The sequence below is a fragment of the Maylandia zebra genome, linkage group LG20 (genome assembly GCF_041146795.1).
Source record: "Maylandia zebra isolate NMK-2024a linkage group LG20, Mzebra_GT3a, whole genome shotgun sequence".
NCBI lineage: Eukaryota > Metazoa > Chordata > Actinopteri > Cichliformes > Cichlidae > Maylandia > Maylandia zebra.
This window is the reverse complement of record NC_135186.1, coordinates 14,336,840-14,355,640: the sequence shown is the minus strand read 5'-3', so window position 1 is coordinate 14,355,640 and position 18,801 is coordinate 14,336,840. Positions and strand designations below refer to the sequence as shown.

Sequence of the window (18,801 nt, the reverse complement as noted above, 5' to 3'; positions counted from 1 at the left end):
CTGTGTGTCAATAATAGATTAAGTTCAATTTTCCAAAATAATTTGTGGCTAAATGTCATAATGCTTGACTTGTAAAACACGACATAACTGAATTGAAAATTCGTTTCGTTACCATTGGTAGCAGTAGCATTTGTTATGCATTTGCTGTGTATTGGATCGGACACTTAGGTTACGTGAAGGCAACAATATGTAAACTTTATTGAGAAAGTAACAGGGAGCGGCGGGAGTCCGAGGCTGTTTTGTTGGAAGATGTGACTTTATGCTAACGACAGCTAGTTTTGTCTAAAGGGTATTTAAAGTTTACTCAGTCATGCTTACGGACGTCTCCCATAACTCACCACAGGTGCTAACCGAGAAATTGTGCGTTAGCAGATTAGCTAGCCGAGAGACGTCACTCTGAGGCACGGCGTAAACTTTGCGCGTTCAGCGACATTTGGTGTGTTTTCGTTTACCGAACACAATTATCTGTAAATCACCGAGTCTTCACTTTTCTGGGGGGGCTCCTTATTATCCACCTCCGAACGGGAGACTCTGGCTCTGCTGTCTTTACCACCCACAAACACCCGCCATGGGGACGCGGTGGTCTCGTAGCAGCAGCAGCCAGTCTCTCCTCCCGGAGGAGCAGAGGGTAACGCGGTACACTGAACGCAGAGACTCCGATAACGACTCTTTGGATGGACTAGTCCGGCGGGAGGACATAGCCCAGTTCCCGTACGTGGAGTTCACCGGCAGAGACAGCGTAACTTGTCCGACCTGCCAAGGCACTGGACGCATACCTTCAGGTGAGTAGAAAGAGTTGATAAATCAGTAAGCGTTAGTGTCGGACAGTCAGTCTGTGTTGATATGAGGACAGTTTCTGCTCATTTAACGCCAGAGATGAGGCGCAGAATTCCTAAAAGGTGTTTTCAAGTGTTTGGCACGGAAAAAAACACGGTCAACATTTTAAGTGTCGTAAAAGGCTTGTTGGTCTCTAATCTGTGACGTTTAAATGTCCTAAAGTTTGACCAAGAAGGACTGGATTGTGTATAATGTAGGTACAGTAAAGCAGAGCCATATAGAGAAAACAAATAATTTCTTTATTTTACTTTTAACCCCTTCATAAATCCTGTTGACTACAGTCTAGTTACTAATATAAGAAAATATATTAGACATAAAAGATGCAGATATCAGCCAGCATGGTCAGTGTTGGCTCATACTGACATTTAGCTAAAGTTGTGCTGGTAATTCTGAACGAGACACATTGAGTTTGTTTTGCAAGGTTTTGAAGCTCTGTGAACAAATGGAAAAATCAAGAAATTACTAGATTGTCCAGAAAACTGGTCTGCACTTATCCACTAAGAAAACACTTAAAGTAATGTTTTTAATGGAGTTTATGACCCACCGTGCATAACGCAGAACTTTGACCTCACATGAGGCCATGTGACACCAGCAATAAGAAACGTGGGCGCAAACACTAGTTTAGAAGATGCTGAAAATGTACATTCGTACAGATATGAAGGGGCACAGCTGTACAATTATGAGCCTGTCAGACATCAGAGAGGCCAGGGGGTGATGTCGGCATTTAAGTGCCATTTATTGAGTTTTTGTTTTCTCTCACCATCCCTGATCCTCCCGTATGGAAAAACTGCTCTAGAAGGTGAAAGTGAAAGAGCTGCATGTACAGAAACAACCGCATGAGTTGTTGTAATCACACATTCCTGACTTCTAAATTCCAAATCTGGAATATCTTCAGAAGCATAATCACCTTGTCCATCACAGAGGCAGGAGTCCCATTGTTTGCTTGGCTAATGTCTGAGGATGATGGTCTATGAGATGTACCTCATACATCTGGTACTTTTTTGTCCATAGTACTCCCAGAGCAGATTAATGTAAGTAATGACATATAGCTATGCATGGTTCCCTGTGCTCAACATAAAATAACTTGGTACTATGCTGTATGTTTTATACAATTTTGTGTCTCACCTAAGAAAATGTGTTAGAGTAATGATTAGATTCATGAAGAGCTGCACCAGTGAATCTGTTAAACAGAAGCTATTATTTTAAGTTGGGGGTTCGTTTGCTTAGCTGTAAAAGGCTGACGGGGTATTGTCATCACCCTGCCAAGTGGGCGGGCAGGCAGGATGTATGGACAAGTTTGTGAATGCAATAACGCACAAATGAGGGGAAGTAGGAGCTTCAAATTCAAATACCATTTGTGTTTCTACTAAGATGTCAGATGAGTTTGAATCTCAGTGACCTCAACATTAGGGTCAGAGTAAGTTTTCTGTATGTAAACAAGGTGACACAGGATCTTGAACTTGATACCACAGGTGTGTTACCTGGGAGGCGGAGGGGTAGCACTTTTAGCTGATGTCCTGTGTTTAATTTCTCCGTCTTTGTCGTGTTTCCAAAAAAACAGTTTTAATGGGAAATGCTAAACATCATTTTTCTTCTTGCTCTGCAGAACAAGTGAATGAACTGGTTGCACTGATCCCGTACAATGACCAAAGACTGCAACCCCAAAGAACGTGAGTAACTGCAGCACACTGATGTGTTCCTGTGTCTGTTCCCTCTGGACGTGTGGGTCTCTCACTCTGTCTGAGGTGATGTAGGAGGTGAGTGCCTTGTCTGGAGAGAACCTTCCCTCTCTGTGTCGTAGGAAGCTCTACGTGGTCCTGTCAGTTGTGCTCTGCCTGCTGGCCTCTTCGCTTGTTGCCTTCTTCCTTTTCCCACGTCCAGTGGTTGTGGTGGACGGAGGGATCCGCTCGGTGACGGTGACGTTCGACCGCAACAACACAAAGGTCCTGATGAACATGACGGTAGGTTTCATATCACAGCTTCTAATAATCTACACAAACAGCATGACAAAGCATAACTCTCAGCCTCTGCAGGCTCAGGTCTCACTTCACTAAGAACTCCTCTGTGGGATCAGCACCGATGTGTTTCCATACAAATGTGTCTGAAGTGACTAATGAGTGGAAGGACGGGTTTGCAAGCTAGCAACAATCTTCAGCTTCTGTAACGCTCTTCTTTATCACATGTGGTCAGTGGGTAAATACTTAGACAGTTTCATTATTTCAGTTCAACTTTGGGAAAGTACAGCCAGTTAAGCAACACAACGACCACAGTGAATTTGAAATGCTAATAGCGTGATTCAAGTGTTGAGTCTTGGCTTGAATTCAGCTGCTACAACTAAAATATCACATTAACACCTTAGGAGTCATTTTTTGTCTGTTTTCACTTGCTCAGCATTAACCAGACAAATGAGTCTGGCAGTTTCATGGCTAGAAGAGCCCTGCTTTCTTATTATTCCACAACAAGTTAATGTAAACAGTGGTCAGGAGATGAATCCGAGTGTTGAATTAGCATTTGTTTGCTGTTCAGAGCCTGATATCTCGCAGTCTGAAGTCCAAGGAGGTGTGGCAGGAAATGATGATGCTGATAGAAAACAGACTGTATCAGGAAGATGACAGATGTTCTTTTAAAAAGCAAACAAAACACAATGAAGTGGTGAAATGTATTATGTTACCCTGCCTGGTTGCTTTAGAGTCTGTGGAAATAGAGGAATTGTCTAACAAGCACTTGGTACTTTGATTGCATGTTGATCGGAGCCTTTCAGATTCACTGTGGTGCTGTACAGAGGCAAAGCTTGAATAAGTGTCCAAAAACATCTGGACATTTATCTTTTGTAAATATAGACACACAAACAAGATTAAAAAAAAAAAACCTCCCCAAAAAACCCAAAACTGTAACAAAAAACATCAAACGTCACAGATGACAGCTAAACACATTTTAGTGCTTTCTCGTGTTGTTTTGTAAAGAAGGGAAAAGATTCCATTCTTTTTTTGACCTGGAGGAGCTCCACTTTATAAAACCAAATAAATATTTAGTGTGCAAAAATGACTTTGACAAGAAGGGTTTGATTTCATCTACTAAATGTGTATGCTCCCTTGTGCTGCCAAAACAGCCCTGAGCACTTGAGGCATGAACTCCATTTGACCCCTGAAGGTGTGCTGTGGTATCTGACACCAAGATGTTAGCATCAGACCCTCTAAGTCCTGTAAGCTGTAAGGTGGGGCCTCCTTGTTTATCCAGCACATCCCACAGGTGCTCTATTGGAATGAGATCTGGGGAATTTGGAGGCCCAGTCAACACCCCAGGTTCATCGCTGTGCTCCTGGAATGAGTCTTGTGGTGCATTATCCTGCTGAAAGAGGCCAAAGCCATCAGGGAACATGGTTTCCATGAGAGGAAGCACATGATGTGCAACAATGATTAGGTAGTTGGTATGTGTCAAAGTAACATCCACATGGATTCAGGACCAAAGGATTCCCAGCAGAACATGGCCCATGGCTGCCTCTCCTGGCTTGTCTTCTTCCCATAATGCATCCTTGTAGCAGGTGTTACCGAGTTTAAGCGATAGAAACGCAGTACCAACCGTTAGTGTGATTCATCAGACCAGCCTCCTTCTTCCATTGCTCCATGGTCCAGTTCTTATATTTGCATATGCATTGTTGTGCTTTTGCTGGTGGTTATGGGCAACCTGACTGCTCTGCAGCTGTTCAGCCTCATTCACGACAAACTGTGATGAACCTTATATTTTCACAACTTTTCTTTCAGAACAAACAGTAACTTATGTTTTTTTTTTTGTTTTTTTGGGGAAATTTAAGCTACAGTAGCTCATCTGTTGGGTCAGACCACAAAGACCAGCCATGGATCTGTGCCCATGATTCCTGGTTCTCTATTGTTTCCTCCCTTGAACCACTTTTGATAGATACTGACCGCTGCAGACTCAGAACAGCTCACAAGAGCTGCTTTTGTTTTGGGGATGCTCTGACCGGGTCATCTAGCGATCACAGCTTGATCCCTGTTAAACTCGCTCAAATCCTTACACTTGTCATTTTTCCTGCTTCTAACTCATCAACTTTGAGGACAAAATGTTCACTTGCTCCCTAATATATCACACCCACTAACAGGTGCCACGATGAAGAGATAATCAGTGCTATTCACTCCACCTGAGAGTGGTCATAATATTATACCTGATCAGTATACACATTTGCTTTCCTTGTTTTTGACAGAAGAGCAAATCCTGCGCTCTTGAATATATACGAGATCTTAGAATGAATGGTTGAGGTTAATTCAGAGTCGTACTTTGCTATGTGACTATCTTCATGTAAAAGTTGAGCGTGTGAATGACAAAATGTTGTCTCCCTCATCACGATAGTGGTTCTAAACCATCTGAGGATGTGAAACAATCGTCAGGTTTCATTTAAGCTGTGCACTGTGTAAGAGCTGCTTCACTAGTCTAGTTCAGATCTGCACTTTAGTGCACTGAAGCACTCTGCAGGCCACGCTTCCTTTATGAAACCGCAAAACGTGGCAACAGCGTTGACATTTTTTAGGATTTAGTTTAGAAAACATGTTGATGTTGCTGCTTTTGCCACTTTCTGCTTGTGTAGTAAATGGATGTTGATAATAATAATAGCTTCTGCCATCTGAGTGTCTTTTGATGAAACTTAACTAGAAGTGTCAAAAACAGGCTGTGTTGTAGGTGCTGTCTTTTTATTCCTCTGTGTGTCTTTTGTTCTTTATTTTACTCAGAGCACGCTCAACTTCAGCAACCCCAACTTCTTCTCGGTGCATGTGCAGAGCATCAGCTCCCAGGTCCTCTACATGAAGTCGGTGATCGGGACTGAGCTGCTCCACAACGTCACCACAGTGCTGCCACTCAGCGCGTGTCAGGTACAGGATTTCAGCCACTCAAAGTACAATCAATCAAGATGCTTGTCTCCTTTGCTGTTTTACACAATTTTAATGTTTCTGCTCCATCGATGCCGATACATTATCACTACTGCTGTCAGTGTTCCTTTCCATATAAGCCATATCACTCTTATGGCTATTTTTAAGCAATTTGCAAGCTCCCCTATTAGTGTTGTTGGTTTTTTGTGTGGGTGTGTGGCAGCTGGTGCCAACAGCTGTGCTAATCTCCCCACAGCTGAAAATAGTAACCATAAACATGACAGAACTAATAATCAGTGGTTGTCAGGACCGCTCACTCTAACTTCATAGCAGGTAAGGTGAAGTTAACTAAGTTAGAGGGGGATACATACAAACGCCCCTGCACGCTTGTGTCAGGCTTACAAACAAGTGGCACACTGAATATCGACAGCAGATCAGAGCACAGCAGCCGCAGCATGATTCATTCATCACACTTCTGTGGTTGTGTACAGCTACAACAGGATGCTGGATGGCAGCTTATTTAAGCATTCAATCACACAAGCAGTTTGATAATTAGGACTGTTTTTTGGCCTTTGATTTACAGTGAGATCAATAAGAACATTTCTAACTCCACCCTTGGCTGTCTTCATGGCATCGTGGCCTGGGCCTGTTCACCGTATGTTGTTGTGTGTCAGCTCGAGTGGAGCGGCCGCAGCTGCACATATCCACCTCACGCTGAAGTGCTTCTCACAGTACACTTGTTAGTAGCCCAGAATTTTTCTTGTATCATTTCCCCACATGTGATCGAGAACAGGTCTGCCTCAGTAAACCAGGCGCTGTACCAAAGCAGTCAAACTCCTTGTGCTAAAGAACTGAATGATTAAAATCTGAAGAGACGACTGATACTATTCCTCTAACACACAGCCTGAGGATGGCTTCAACCAGCATTTGTCACACTGGATGTGCTGGTCACTGAATAAGCCATTTGGCACTGGCAGAGAAGATTTGGCCAGTTTTTCACACAGCCCACATACTCAGCTCTGCTGCTTCAGTACAGCGCTGTGGCTCAATGAAGCAGCAGATCTTTAGCTAAAAGTAAACGCCAGATAAAATCACCATTTCCTCTTTTTTTTTGAGTAATGTTTGTTGTTATCTACCCAGCATTTACAGGAAATCAGTGTTTTTGTTTTGTTTTCCCCTCTTGTTTTAACAACCTTCTGTCTGCAGATCACCTCAGCTGAAGCAGTAAACAAAGCTCAAAGAGTTGCTGTGGTTGCTTCATTCTGTAGTTTCACTGCTGATAATGGCCTGAATTGTCTTCCTGTGCTGCTCTTGAAATACTTCTGTTGTTGGTGTGACGTATTGTGTCAATCTTCTGCAGGTGAACTACACTGTCAGCGTGGAGATCGGCAGTAACGCTCCGTACGTCTAGTAAGTGTCTGCGCCTGAGCTTGTAGAGGAAATTAAGCTTCTTTGCAAACCTACACATGAATTCCAGTTCAGTAATCTGAGCCTTTGTGTTTTGTTTTTTCAGTACGTTATGCACCATGTCCAGCATCAAGGTTCACAACATTCTCGTACTCATGCAGTAAGTGTCCTTACCCCGACAGATATCTTTATCTTCATTTTACTTTGTTACTTCTGTCTTTTATCTTAACACTTGCAGCAGAAAAATCACTGTGATGTCTAATAGACTATGTGCACGTTAGCATATGCTACTTCCGGTGCGGAAACTCCTGTGGGGAGCTTTGTTTCCGGTGTCCTATTCGCGCCTTGTTTACAGTCCAAAACAAGTTAAGCAAATGAATGAATCAAGCGGCGATTTACATTTCTATAGATGTCTTTGGCATTTACCCAATATATCTGTAAATGATGTTCATCGACTTGTCTATATTTTTTCCCCGCGCCTCAGGGCAAAAGAGAAAAGGGATTCAACTGTTATATTTCTCGGGGGCAGCCAATCAGAATAAGTTGGTCTAAAAGGGGGAGGAGCTAAAATGGCTTGTTTCAGAGAGTGGATGATCTGATGAGCTGTGCCAAAGGCCCACATAAATAAGGACGTTTTAATGAATCAAGAGTGAAGGAGAAAGAGTGCATCATGGGAAGCCCCCAGCAGCCTAGGGAGGGTTCAGGGTCACCTGATCCATCAGGAACTATATATTTAGAGGATTCAGGATTTATACATCGGGGAAACCAAACAACCTCTGGCGAAGCAGATGGCACAACACAGAAGAGCTACCTCGTCAGGCCAGGACTCTGCAGTCTATTTACACCTACAGGGCAGTGGACACTCTTTCAATGATGAGGATGTGCACATCCTGGACAGGGAGGAACGCTGGTTTGAGTGCGGAGTCAAGGAGGCCATTTACGTGAAAAGGGAAAGACCATCTCTAAATTGAGGAGGGGGCCTAAGGGTACATCTTTCACCATCTTACAATGCTGTGATTGCAGCCATTCCCCAACTCTCTGTGAATGGTACTCATGGCCACTGATCAGTGGTTATTGATCAATGGTCATGAGAATTTGCATAATTAAGATTAAGGAACTGACCTCCCAGCCCATTGTTCCTTCAGTGGGCTGGTTTCAGTCATTATGCAAATGTACTGTTTATAAGAGTGGGGAAACCTGCAGTCAGCTGAGACTGAAGAAGTCACTTGGATGAGTGATCAAACGTTTCTCCCACTGAAAGTGCGACGTCCAGATGAATCAACTTTTGGAGATTTACTTACCTGGATGATTGAGCATGCATCAAGACGTTTTAAGCCTAGTCTTACAAGTACAGAGGGCGTCTGCCTCGTGAATCAAAAATGGGAGTTGGTTTCATAGAAGAGGGGCTTGAAAGAAATCACTGAGCTGAACCAGATTTACAGGATTTAAAATCAGGGACAGCACCTATTGCTGTCTGCATGCGCTAGCACATGTGATCAAACTTTTGTCGTGCCGTGCAGTTTGTCAGGGCGAGAACGGCGAGCATAATGGCCCCATAACAGTTATTAAGGGTCAGTTTGAAGCTTCCTGTCTTCAGCTCTCACTGGTTCTGTCTTGTAGCCAGTGGCTTCTGCACGAGTAGTGTAAACACAGCCTTAGATAAGAGATGCTGTTAACATATAAACCACATTGTCAGGGTGAGGTACTTTGGGGAAACTGGGTAACCCACTGCTTTTTCTTTCTTTTCCCAAACCCTTTAATTCTTGTTTTGCAGTCTAGAGAGAAGTCATTTGTGCAGGTGCAGTTTCGTGCCCTGTGGTTCTCGATATCACACTTCCAGAGCTGTGAGAAATCATTACTGTGGCAACGTGCTTTTCTTCTGTGAGCAATTAACTGGTTGAGATGTGACAGCAACATGGTAAACAGCCTGATTCTTACATCTCTGTCCTCTCCTGTTTTCAGAACCTCAGTGAAAACCTCGTACATGGTGCGAACGTCCCAGAACAGCCTGGAGGCCTATCGCTACATCGACTGCGGCTCCAACACCACGTACCAGCAGCCGGAGAATTACAAGATCCACTCCTCTGGTGACACAACGGCCCTATCCCTCCGTCACTCACTTCCGTGAGGGGCGCAGATCTGGGACTACAAGGACTGTGTTAGTGTACACTGCAGGATGGACTAACAGCTCGGCAGCAGGGAAATGCTTAATATCGTCTCATTTTCTACACTTGCTAAAAAGAGCCGACATTGACCCGCTGTTATCTCGTGCTCATCCAGGATTTGGCTGTATCTCGGAAAACAAGGGCTCTGACAAGGGAATGTTGTTCTAGCCATCAACAGATAAAGGGTCTTTGATGGACTTGTGAAATGTGGAATTATGGCCTGTAATGTCAAGCTCAGCACTGTGTTTGTGAAATGTTCTTGCCTGACTTCCTGTCCAAGTCCAGAGAGCAGTTTTGCTGTTTCAGAGCAACACGAGTCTGAGTGGAGAACTGAATGAGTCACTAGCAGCGAGCACTCCTTGTGTTGTAAGCAGGACAAAGGTCACAGAAAGCTCTTTCTTTAAGGGAACATTCTCAGCCAGGATGCTATTCGTGTTAATTATGGCTGCAGAGCTCCCTCTCTGTGCTGCGGCTGCAATGTCATTAGAATTCAATCAAAATTCCTTAGTGTGGCTTGAATGACTGTTACACTGTGATCACTACTGACTGTTGTTGGGTTTTTTTGTTTATTTGTTTTTGGCAGCTTGAAACTGGTGTGGATTGTAGATATTTTTTAATGGTTCGATAAGTTATTGCTTGCCAAGTCTCATTTGAGCACATCTATAAGGAGAGAGGGATAACATCACATGTTTTCTTCCATTTAACTGCTTTTACTATTCACTTAGTAGAAATCTACTCACAGAATCCTTAATACAGATCCAGTTAAGCTACAAAAAGAAGTCCCACCACCATACCACATGAGTGCAATTTAAAAATGAAAAACAATGCCTTTAGATAGTGAGAGAGCTGATTATTTGCAGTGAGACATTATTTCCAGCTGAACCCACCAAGCTTTACACATGCAGATAAATCTCAGGCAGGCTCAGAGAAGACTGTTATAGAGGATTTAGAAAGTGGCCGTACCAATGCTAATAATTATAAAGGTAGTATATCCTGCTGTATACGGTTCCCTGTGATTCCCACCTCTTTGTGCAGAATAATATGCAGCGTCCCAACCAGAAGACGGCACGTCCTCTACAATCACAGCCAGGGTTGTGCAGGGAGTGACCGTCTGTGAGACCTGCAGTAATGTTCTGAGACGTCTGAGGGGCATTTCATTCAAACATCTTCAACTGTAGTGCACACAGTAGATTTAAAAAGGCTGCAGGTATTTGGGCATCAACAAAATCTTCAGCCGCCTTAATATAAAACTGATGTTAGGATTCGAGTTACAGGTGTTCTTTAATGGGTTAATTGGTCAAACTTTGCAATAGAATCTTGCTGTGTGAAATTAGTGTTTTGTTGAAAATTGGTCTTAACAATTAGGATTTGCAGCTGCACTCAGCGTTTACCCTGCTTCTGCCAGACTGACTGTAATAGCGTCACATGCATTTCCTTCTGGTTCGCAGCTTTTCTAACTCCTTGTGTGATGGATTTCAGCACATTCTCACGCTGCCTGGAGGCTGACTGTAACTTTGCCTTTAGACCAGCTTCAGTGTGGAAGCAGTTTGATAGATTGATTTTTACTTTAAAGGGACAAATGCTGTAAATTTCTGAAACATTTTTACCTATTTTGTTTGTGGGTTTTTTTTTGTTTTTTTTTATTGCACCAATTAACCTTTTGGTTTAAGTTATCAAAAAAAAAGAAAAGACATTAAAGGGATTTGTGAATTAATAAAATGAATAATGAATACCAATAATTGTTTTGTTCTTGCCCACCACTTACAGTGGACAGAGTACACCACGTATGAGCTACATTGCCCAACGTATTCACTCAACCATCCAAATCATTGAATTCAGGTGTTCCGGTCACTTTCTTGGGCAAAGGTATATAAAATCAAGCAGCAAGCATGCAGACTGCTTCTGCAAACACTTGTGCAGGAATGGGTCTCTCTCAGGAGCTCAGTGAATTCCAGCGTGGTACCGTGATGGGATGCCACCTGTGCAACAAGTCCAATTATGAAATTTACTCACTACTAAATATTCTACAGTCAGCTGTTAGTGGTATTATAATAAAGTGGAGGCAACTGGGAACAACAGCACCTCAGGCACAAAGTGGTAGGCCACGTAAAATGACAGCAGGGTCAGCTGATGCTGAGGCACATACTGGGCAGGGGCCACCTGCTTTCTGCAGACTCAATCACTACAGACCTCCAAATTTCATGTGGCCTTCAGAATAGCTCAGGAATAGTGTACAGATAGCTTCATGGAGTGGGTTTCCATGGCCAAGCAGCAAGGCAAAGCGTCGGATGCAGTGATGTAAAGCACTCCGCCACTGGACTCCAGAACAGTGGAATTGTTTTCTCTGAAGAGATGACTCGCACTTCTCCGTCTGGCAATCTGATGGACTGGTCTGGGTTTGGTTGCCAGGGGAACAGTACTGGTCTGACTGCACCGTGCCGGGTGTAAAGTCTGGTGTTGTGGGGTTGTATTTTAGGAGCTGCGCTTGAGCCCCTTATTCCAGTGAAAGGAACTCTTATTGGTCAGCATACCAAGACATTTTGGACAATGCCACATGGGAACAGTTTGGGGAGTCCCCTGCCTGTTCCAACATGACTGCACACCAGTGCAGTGCAGTAAGCACAAAACCCCCCACAGATGAGTGAGTTGGTGTGGAGGAACGTGACTGGCCTGCACAGAGTCCTGACCTCAACCTGAGTGAATCCCTTTAGGATGAATTAGAGTGGAAACTGCAAACCACATCAACAGTGTCTGACTCACAAATGGACTTCTGGAAGAATGGTCAGAAATTCCTAAATGTTGTGGAAAGCCTTCCCAGAAGTGTTGAAGCCCAGATCTAAGCGCTGCCTGTTGGTCCCACAGATCAACACTGGGTGTCCAACGTGATTGGGCCCCTGAAATCCTGGAAATGTTGGGCCAATATCATATTACATCTGCTCATGGGAATAATCTTGAGTACAGCAGTCATGACTGAAATAACGAGTGACACAAGGAGAGTTCGGGTACCACATCACTTCAGTTTAATTCTATTCTTCATCTTCTTCCATATAAAAAGAGCGTAATAACCTTTCCAGACAAACATGTTTCTGTTTTATATCTTATACACTGTCCTATAGCTGCATGTGAAAATATATTACTACATAATAGATCAACAGACCACAATATATTATCGCTGTAATACAAGTAGTGTTTTTTTTCCTCTACCAAACAAGGCAACACACTAAATAAATGCATAGTAAAAATAAAAGAAGCAATAAGTACAAAAATATAACTGATAAAAAGCTTATTAATACAGGAGTGCTTCATCTTTGGTTAAGTACATCTTTCTTTAGGTCACTGTCTTATGTGTGTGTGTCTTCTCTTTGTTACATATTTGTGTGAATAACTTTTATACTGCCTTTGGTCATGACATGAAGCAGTTGGAGGGGTGGGGGACAACCCCCCCCCAAAAAAACCCCTAAAAGTAAAAAACCCAGCAAGCATTTCACGGCAATGGTGTGCTTATATCCTATACGTCCTCCCACAACTAGCTTTTTCCCCTTTTCACATACAAGTCTTTAACAGTGGACGTAACAATACCTGCCCGCATATTTACCTGAACACTCTCAACGCACACACACACGCCTCTCCCTAACACATACACTTGTTAAAAGGTAAAAAACCTCACATTCCTTTTTCCTTTCATTAGTTATTCCTCTGTCTGCTTTACTAGAAGTGTATGAGTGGAAAACAAAACGAAAAACAAAAACCCACGATTGTCAATTTCTGATTACACTGATAAATGAGCTACTGAAGGCAGGCGTGACTGTAAATGTGCTGTACATACATGTGAACACCTGAACATCTCAAAGATACAGAGAGTAAATTACATCATCAGGGCTTTGGTCATGGTTTAACAAAGAAAAAAATACATGCTTTTGTATCAGTACAAAATATGAACACCAGTCATTTTTAAAGGAAATCATTATATTTGAATGGTGACCTTCCTTAAGCTTTTACAGCCTATACTGGTGCAAGCACGCATCGTCTTTGTAACTGCTACCACAAAGCCGTTTGCAGCACTTCAGCGCTGTCACTGGTTTACTGGAAACTGGCAGGACTGAGGTCATAAAAGCTCTGCTTAACCATTAAAACGGGCCTGGACCAACAAAGACATTCTGACAGGGTTCAGTGAGCCTGGATACCCACAGTCATGAAGCTCATTATCAGCCAGCTCAGCTAAATCTGGTTTCCCGTCTATTCATCATAGAGCAGGAAAGGAGAGGCCAATTACAAGCCAGTTATAAAATGGTTTGTATCCATGTGTATTTCTGCAATTATCAAGGCTAAATGGCAAAAAAAAGTCTTTAGATGGTATTCAACCATGGAGGACTTCATGGCAACATAAAGGAAACAGTGAGACCTCCCCTAACATAAAACAAATAATTTGATTAGTACAATGGAATAAGATGCTCTTATGAAAGCCTTGAGAACCTATTAATGCTCCTTAATGAAACCGAGGTACCATAGATTGTATTAAAAAAAAGAGGACTTGGACAATCCAGATGGACTTTAAACTTGTATTCTCTCTCATGGCCAGTAGGGGGCGAACATCAGATTCAAATATACAACTCTTAGAGAAACCGACCCTTCCTCTGCCTTGATTCAAGAGCTCAGTGAACGTTCAACAGAGTTTCTTTTGTCCTATCACCCCCAACTGGTCGCAGCAGACGGCTGCCCCTCTCTGAACCTGGTTCTGCCGGAGGTTTCTTCCTGTTAAAAGTGAATTTTTCCTTCCCACTGTTGCCAAGTTGGTGCCTCACAGGGTTGGTTTGATTGTTGGGTTTCCTCTGAATTATTGTAGGCTCTTTACCATATAACGCGCCTTGAGGTGACTGCTGTTGTGATTTGGTACAGAATTGAAATTCCCTTACAGGTTTGTGATATCAGTTGGAAATTTTAGCTCTCCTGCAATAATTTTCATTTTGTAAATTACGGTACTATTTAGAGTGAAACAGGTGATAAAGCAGGGCATACTTTTCTGGGCTCAGTCTTATGACTGAGAAGTAATAAGCCTATGGACGTGGAGTATCCTCTGTCCTCTTATCCAAGTATTGTCTAAATGAGGCTTCACAACACTAGTCCTCTCACCTCAAGGTCCATATATGGGATACAAAAGACAAATGTGACCCAGGGCCTCTGGACTCTGGAGCCCTGTTTCGGCTGCTTCTGTGTAGGTCAAATAGGCCACTTGTAGCTACAAAAAACCTAAGACAGGTAAAAGTGAGCCGACTTTGTGATAGTGCAAACCTAAAGGTAGCTTGCTTCGTGATAGCAGCCCTTGGTAGATGCTTGTTTGCTTTGTTGGAAAGCCATTTCCTCTGAAGCCTCCTCAAACTTGGAGTTGTGACACTGTACATCATGGCTTGTAAAAGAAACAAATAAACAACCAGAAGGGATCTCACACTGATTTTAAGTTGGCTTTAAACACTCAACAACATTCCTCATCACAAAGGCACAGAGTCATAAATAGGGATGGGTATCGTAACCCGGTTCTTGTTGAGAACCGGTTCCCACTGTTTCAATTCCTTGGAATCGTTTGCCATTTTTGCAAACGATTCCTTTATCGATTCCAGTCGTCCCGAAGGACGTCACCACGTTGCGGAGCGTCATTTAGCTGGCAGGAAACACGGCGGCTCAAACGCTCAAAAGTTTGATTATACTTTACGAGAACGGATGACAACAGGGCAACTTGCAATACTTGCAAAGTAGATATTTCATTTAAGGGAGGAAACACTATGAATATACAAAAGCATTTGCTCACAAAACACACGATGACCTTAAATGAATGTCGTGTTTTTAATTCCACTCCGGACTCGTGAATCTCAACCCAGCAGCAGCGGTAACGTTTGCACGTCCTCTCCCGTTAATGCGGCAGGTAAATAATCAACTAACAGTGCATATTATGTTAGCGCGATCTGCCTTATTACAAAACCTGCCATTACTGTGCGTTTAGTGACCATGATGAGACAGACAGACAGAGTCTGGCTCAGATGCTGGCAGTTCTCGCTGCAGTCTACCGGTAGCGTCTCCTTTCAGGCCAGGATTCTTGTGTAATTGCTACAGAATAATTTATGTTACACTTTGTTATTGCTACAGAAGAATATTTATTTTATTATTTTACATTTACATTTTTTTTCCTGGGGACCCTGTGACACCCCATTGAAGAGCTGTAGGCTGTGGATCTCTTAAGATCTCACTGTTGGGTTTGTAAGGCCACGTTACTCCTAAATTTCTACCTTGTTCAAAGAGAAGATATAAAACAAAGTTCTAAGCTAATCGACCTTAGTGTTCTCCTTTTTTAAAAAGAATCGATAAGAGAATTGATAAAGAATCGAATCGTTAAACAGAATCGAAAATGGAATCGGAGTCGTGAAAATCTTATCAATACCCATCCCTAGTCATAAATGAACAGTAACGGCCTTGGCAGGGTGACTGTATATGTTGCCCATGCCTCTTTCTCAGAGTGTTTTTCCTCTCTTTGTCTCCCTCTATCGGCGCTGAGACAGCATGACCTTGTTGATGAAGTTGACGATGGCAGAAGCAGGTTGGTCGGGGTCCAACTCAGCAAATAAGTGGCAGACGTTCTCTGCCGTGCTGCCGGGCTTCTTAGCGACAAAACCAAACACCCTGAGATGGGAAGGGTGGAGAAAAAAAGAGAGGATGTGAAAAAAGGAAGAGACAACAAAAACAGAAGCAAAGGCAATCACACAAAGACTCTTGAGTTTGTCCAGTCTGTGACAGCCTACTGCGTAAAACTACCATGAAACAATTAGTGTAACGTATGGCGTGATCATGTAGGACTTATAATTTACTAATTAAATCATCAAAAGTTTGCAGGATAAATTTTGCCAAGATGCACACACAGTTTGATGCCATGCAGCGGCATACACACGTCTATACTTCCTGTCAGCCTTTAAAACACAAACAGAGCACTTACTTAACAGTTGTGTTGTCTGAGTTAGTCCACCTAAATCCAAGAGACAGACAAAGAGAGAGAGACAGAAGACTCAGGCGTGCACATTCACACAGGCAGAGCTGCCAAACAAGCTGATGCATCCGCAGCCTCGGCCGCAGTCCGCATGCTCGCGTCTCTCGTGGACGCTCACGCACATTCATTAGCCCCACACGGGTACAGACTCACGCGAGGACTCAAGGCAACGAATGCAATGAATGATCATGATGCAGTGATCTGTTCATTAGCGACAGTACTAACTAAGGCTACAAGACACAAAGATGTCTTTTTCTTCTGAGTTTCCCACCTCCTGTCCTTTGGATCGATGCTGCTGAAGGTCACACTGTTCACTGCGTAATGTCTCCTGAAGAAAACTCTGGAAGAAGACAGACGTGTAAAGAAGTGCCAAAATTAATGTAAATAGTTTTCTAAAAATAAGAATCCAGGGGGGAATCTCTTACCTGCGCTGGTTGTCGGTCAGCGTGATACCCTGTGATGTCACTTTGAACTGGACGACTGTGGCAGCAGGACGCGGGCTACGACCCAATGTGGCATCTGTTGCCTTGGCAATGGCCTGGGGGCCCGTCAGGGACTCTGTTTCCACAGAGTTCAGATAGAGGACGTTACAGGCTGAGGGAAGAAGGACAGAGAGGTCAGCGTGTTGACCACAGACTGTATACGAACAATGGACGTATAGAAGACATCGTGACATCACTGGTTTATGGAAATGCATTTTGAAACCTGTCCCTTAGCTTCACAGCCATCACCGCCTGCTCGTTTCTGGAGTAAAGTCGGGCATTTTAACATGGCAGACTTTTGGAAGCACACTCAAGTGTCCATTCAAGGAACAGCAATTAAATCCAGGAATAATATGATTGTAAAACATACATGATTATAGCCAATATGCTAATGAGAAAACGAAGGTTTTGTTGTGAATCAGTTCCAAAGATGAGGCGCAGCACAGTTAAAGGCTCTGACACCCGTGGTCTTAAATCTGAAGCGAGGAGCAGTGAGAAGAGCAGCTGAAGCTGAGCAGAAGGAGTGTAAGGATGAAGGAGGTCTGAAAGGTATGGCAGTGCCAAGTCACTGAGACATTTGAAAACGAGAAGCAAAATCTTCTTTTGGATCCATTGAGGAATGGGGACCCAACGCTGGATGAAAATGGGTGGTAATGTCACTTTTATTGCCACTGAATTTGAACCATCATCCTAGTGGTGATGCCCTGTAGGCAGGAGGTGAGGATAGTAAGGGGAAAACAAGTTCTGGGTTTTATAGACCAATACAGTTGTGTGTCATCTGCATAAAAATGAAACTGTAAACCAAAGTGATGTAAGATATTTCTGAGAGGATGAGTTATAAATAGCAGGGGTCCCAGCACTGATCCCTGTGTGACTCAGGCTGATGGAGAGTGAACAGTCTAGCCTTGAACAAACTGTAAACCACTGAAGGGCTGCGTCACTAAATCCAGTGTTAGCCAGTCGTTCTAACAGAAGACGACACGATGTGGTGTCAAAAGCATCTCTGAGGTAAAGGAGGATGCTGAGAAGGCCAGCATCAGATATGAGGAGGTCGTTTAAGAGCTGTTTCAGTACTCAGCTCAGAGGCTGTTATTAACTAAGCAGGGCTGGAGTTGAGATGTTACAGTGGGTTCGAGAAGAATTCAGCTGAAAATGGATGTTGGAAATATTACTGGAGAATAAATTCTGGAATACTGCACACTGTGTCATGGAGGCGAGATGAGAAGTAGTTTCTGTGGGCTTGAATAGCTTGTGTACAGTTTGAGTAATATGATGATTCGGCAGCATGCAGAGCATGCTTATTGAGGAACAATGATCAAGGCGAATTTTCTTCGACAGCCGTTAGTTACTGGTCGACTGTTTGGCACTTCCTCTTTGGCTTCCTCTTTTTTTAAACCGGACAGAAGTGCTTGCATTTTCTCTGGTGCATCTATTCCTTGCATGTTACATCATTTCTCAGCCAGGCTTTATGTCCAGTATTGCATCAGTTTCCTATTATTTGACCTGTGCAAAGGTTTTAGAAACTGAAAACTAAAAAATGTGACGTTATAGGAAAGAAAAAAAGTACCAATTTGGTACTTATTTTGTAATCTAAAAAATAAGATTTAAACTTTAAGAGTCTTCCTTTGCACTTAACTGTTCATACATGAATACATAACACAGTGTGTTTCAGGAATAGAGAAAGAGAGAACTTACCGGCTCCCTGCTTCAGCAGGTCAGCAGCTGTGCTGATGTTACTGACTGGTTGAACCTCCTGCACCTCTCCTATGAGATCTGACAACAGACAGATAAACCATGAATTATATCTGATAGATTACAAAATACCTTGAAACACAGGATTTATTTATTTGAAGGCCTGTGTGGCCTTCAAATATTCCATTACCCTTCTCAAGGATTTTAAGAGCACAGGGCAAAGAGATGGGTGTGATGGAGTGCTGGTAAACGAGTGCAGACAGACTCCCTGTGAAAAAACAGAGGAAATCATTAATAGATCTGAGACA

General features: G+C 43.0%; 2 protein-coding genes across 7 annotated transcripts in view; one reads left to right on the top strand and one right to left on the bottom strand.

Annotated features, from left to right (window-relative positions):
* Positions 1-169: 169 nt before the first annotated feature.
* LOC101487981 (transmembrane protein 106C) lies at positions 170-11,022 on the top strand. Its single transcript, XM_004565441.4, has 7 exons — positions 170-782; positions 2,444-2,507; positions 2,639-2,798; positions 5,580-5,720; positions 7,078-7,127; positions 7,231-7,284; positions 9,087-11,022. Exons 1-7 carry the CDS (start codon positions 569-571, stop codon positions 9,250-9,252), a joined length of 849 nt encoding a protein of 282 aa, XP_004565498.1. The 5' UTR covers positions 170-568; the 3' UTR covers positions 9,253-11,022.
* Positions 11,023-12,286: 1,264 nt separating this feature from the next.
* tns2a (tensin 2a) overlaps positions 12,287-18,801 on the bottom strand; it is a 64,284-nt gene continuing 57,769 nt past the window's right edge. For 5 of the 6 annotated variants that reach the window (XM_004565437.6, XM_012923054.5, XM_004565439.6 and 2 more), the window contains 6 exons: positions 18,684-18,761; positions 18,497-18,574; positions 16,745-16,913; positions 16,591-16,659; positions 16,269-16,298; positions 12,287-15,958 (listed from right to left, as the gene is read on the bottom strand). In XM_004565437.6, the coding sequence (XP_004565494.3) occupies positions 15,820-15,958; positions 16,269-16,298; positions 16,591-16,659; positions 16,745-16,913; positions 18,497-18,574; positions 18,684-18,761 (563 nt within the window). In that variant the 3' untranslated portion in view covers positions 12,287-15,819. The remainder of the gene's footprint in view (positions 15,959-16,268; positions 16,299-16,590; positions 16,660-16,744; positions 16,914-18,496; positions 18,575-18,683; positions 18,762-18,801) is intronic. The other variant, XM_004565438.6, reaches the window with a different exon arrangement.

Excerpts from the sequence above, each read along its gene's own strand:
- LOC101487981 (XM_004565441.4), top strand. The coding sequence starts at position 569 with ATGGGGACGCGGTGGTCTCGTAGCAGCAGCAGCCAGTCTCTCCTCCCG. Across the intron at positions 783-2,443 it reads CACTGGACGCATACCTTCAG|AACAAGTGAATGAACTGGTT; the intron begins GTGAGTAGAAAG and ends CTTGCTCTGCAG. Across the intron at positions 5,721-7,077 it reads TGCCACTCAGCGCGTGTCAG|GTGAACTACACTGTCAGCGT; the intron begins GTACAGGATTTC and ends AATCTTCTGCAG.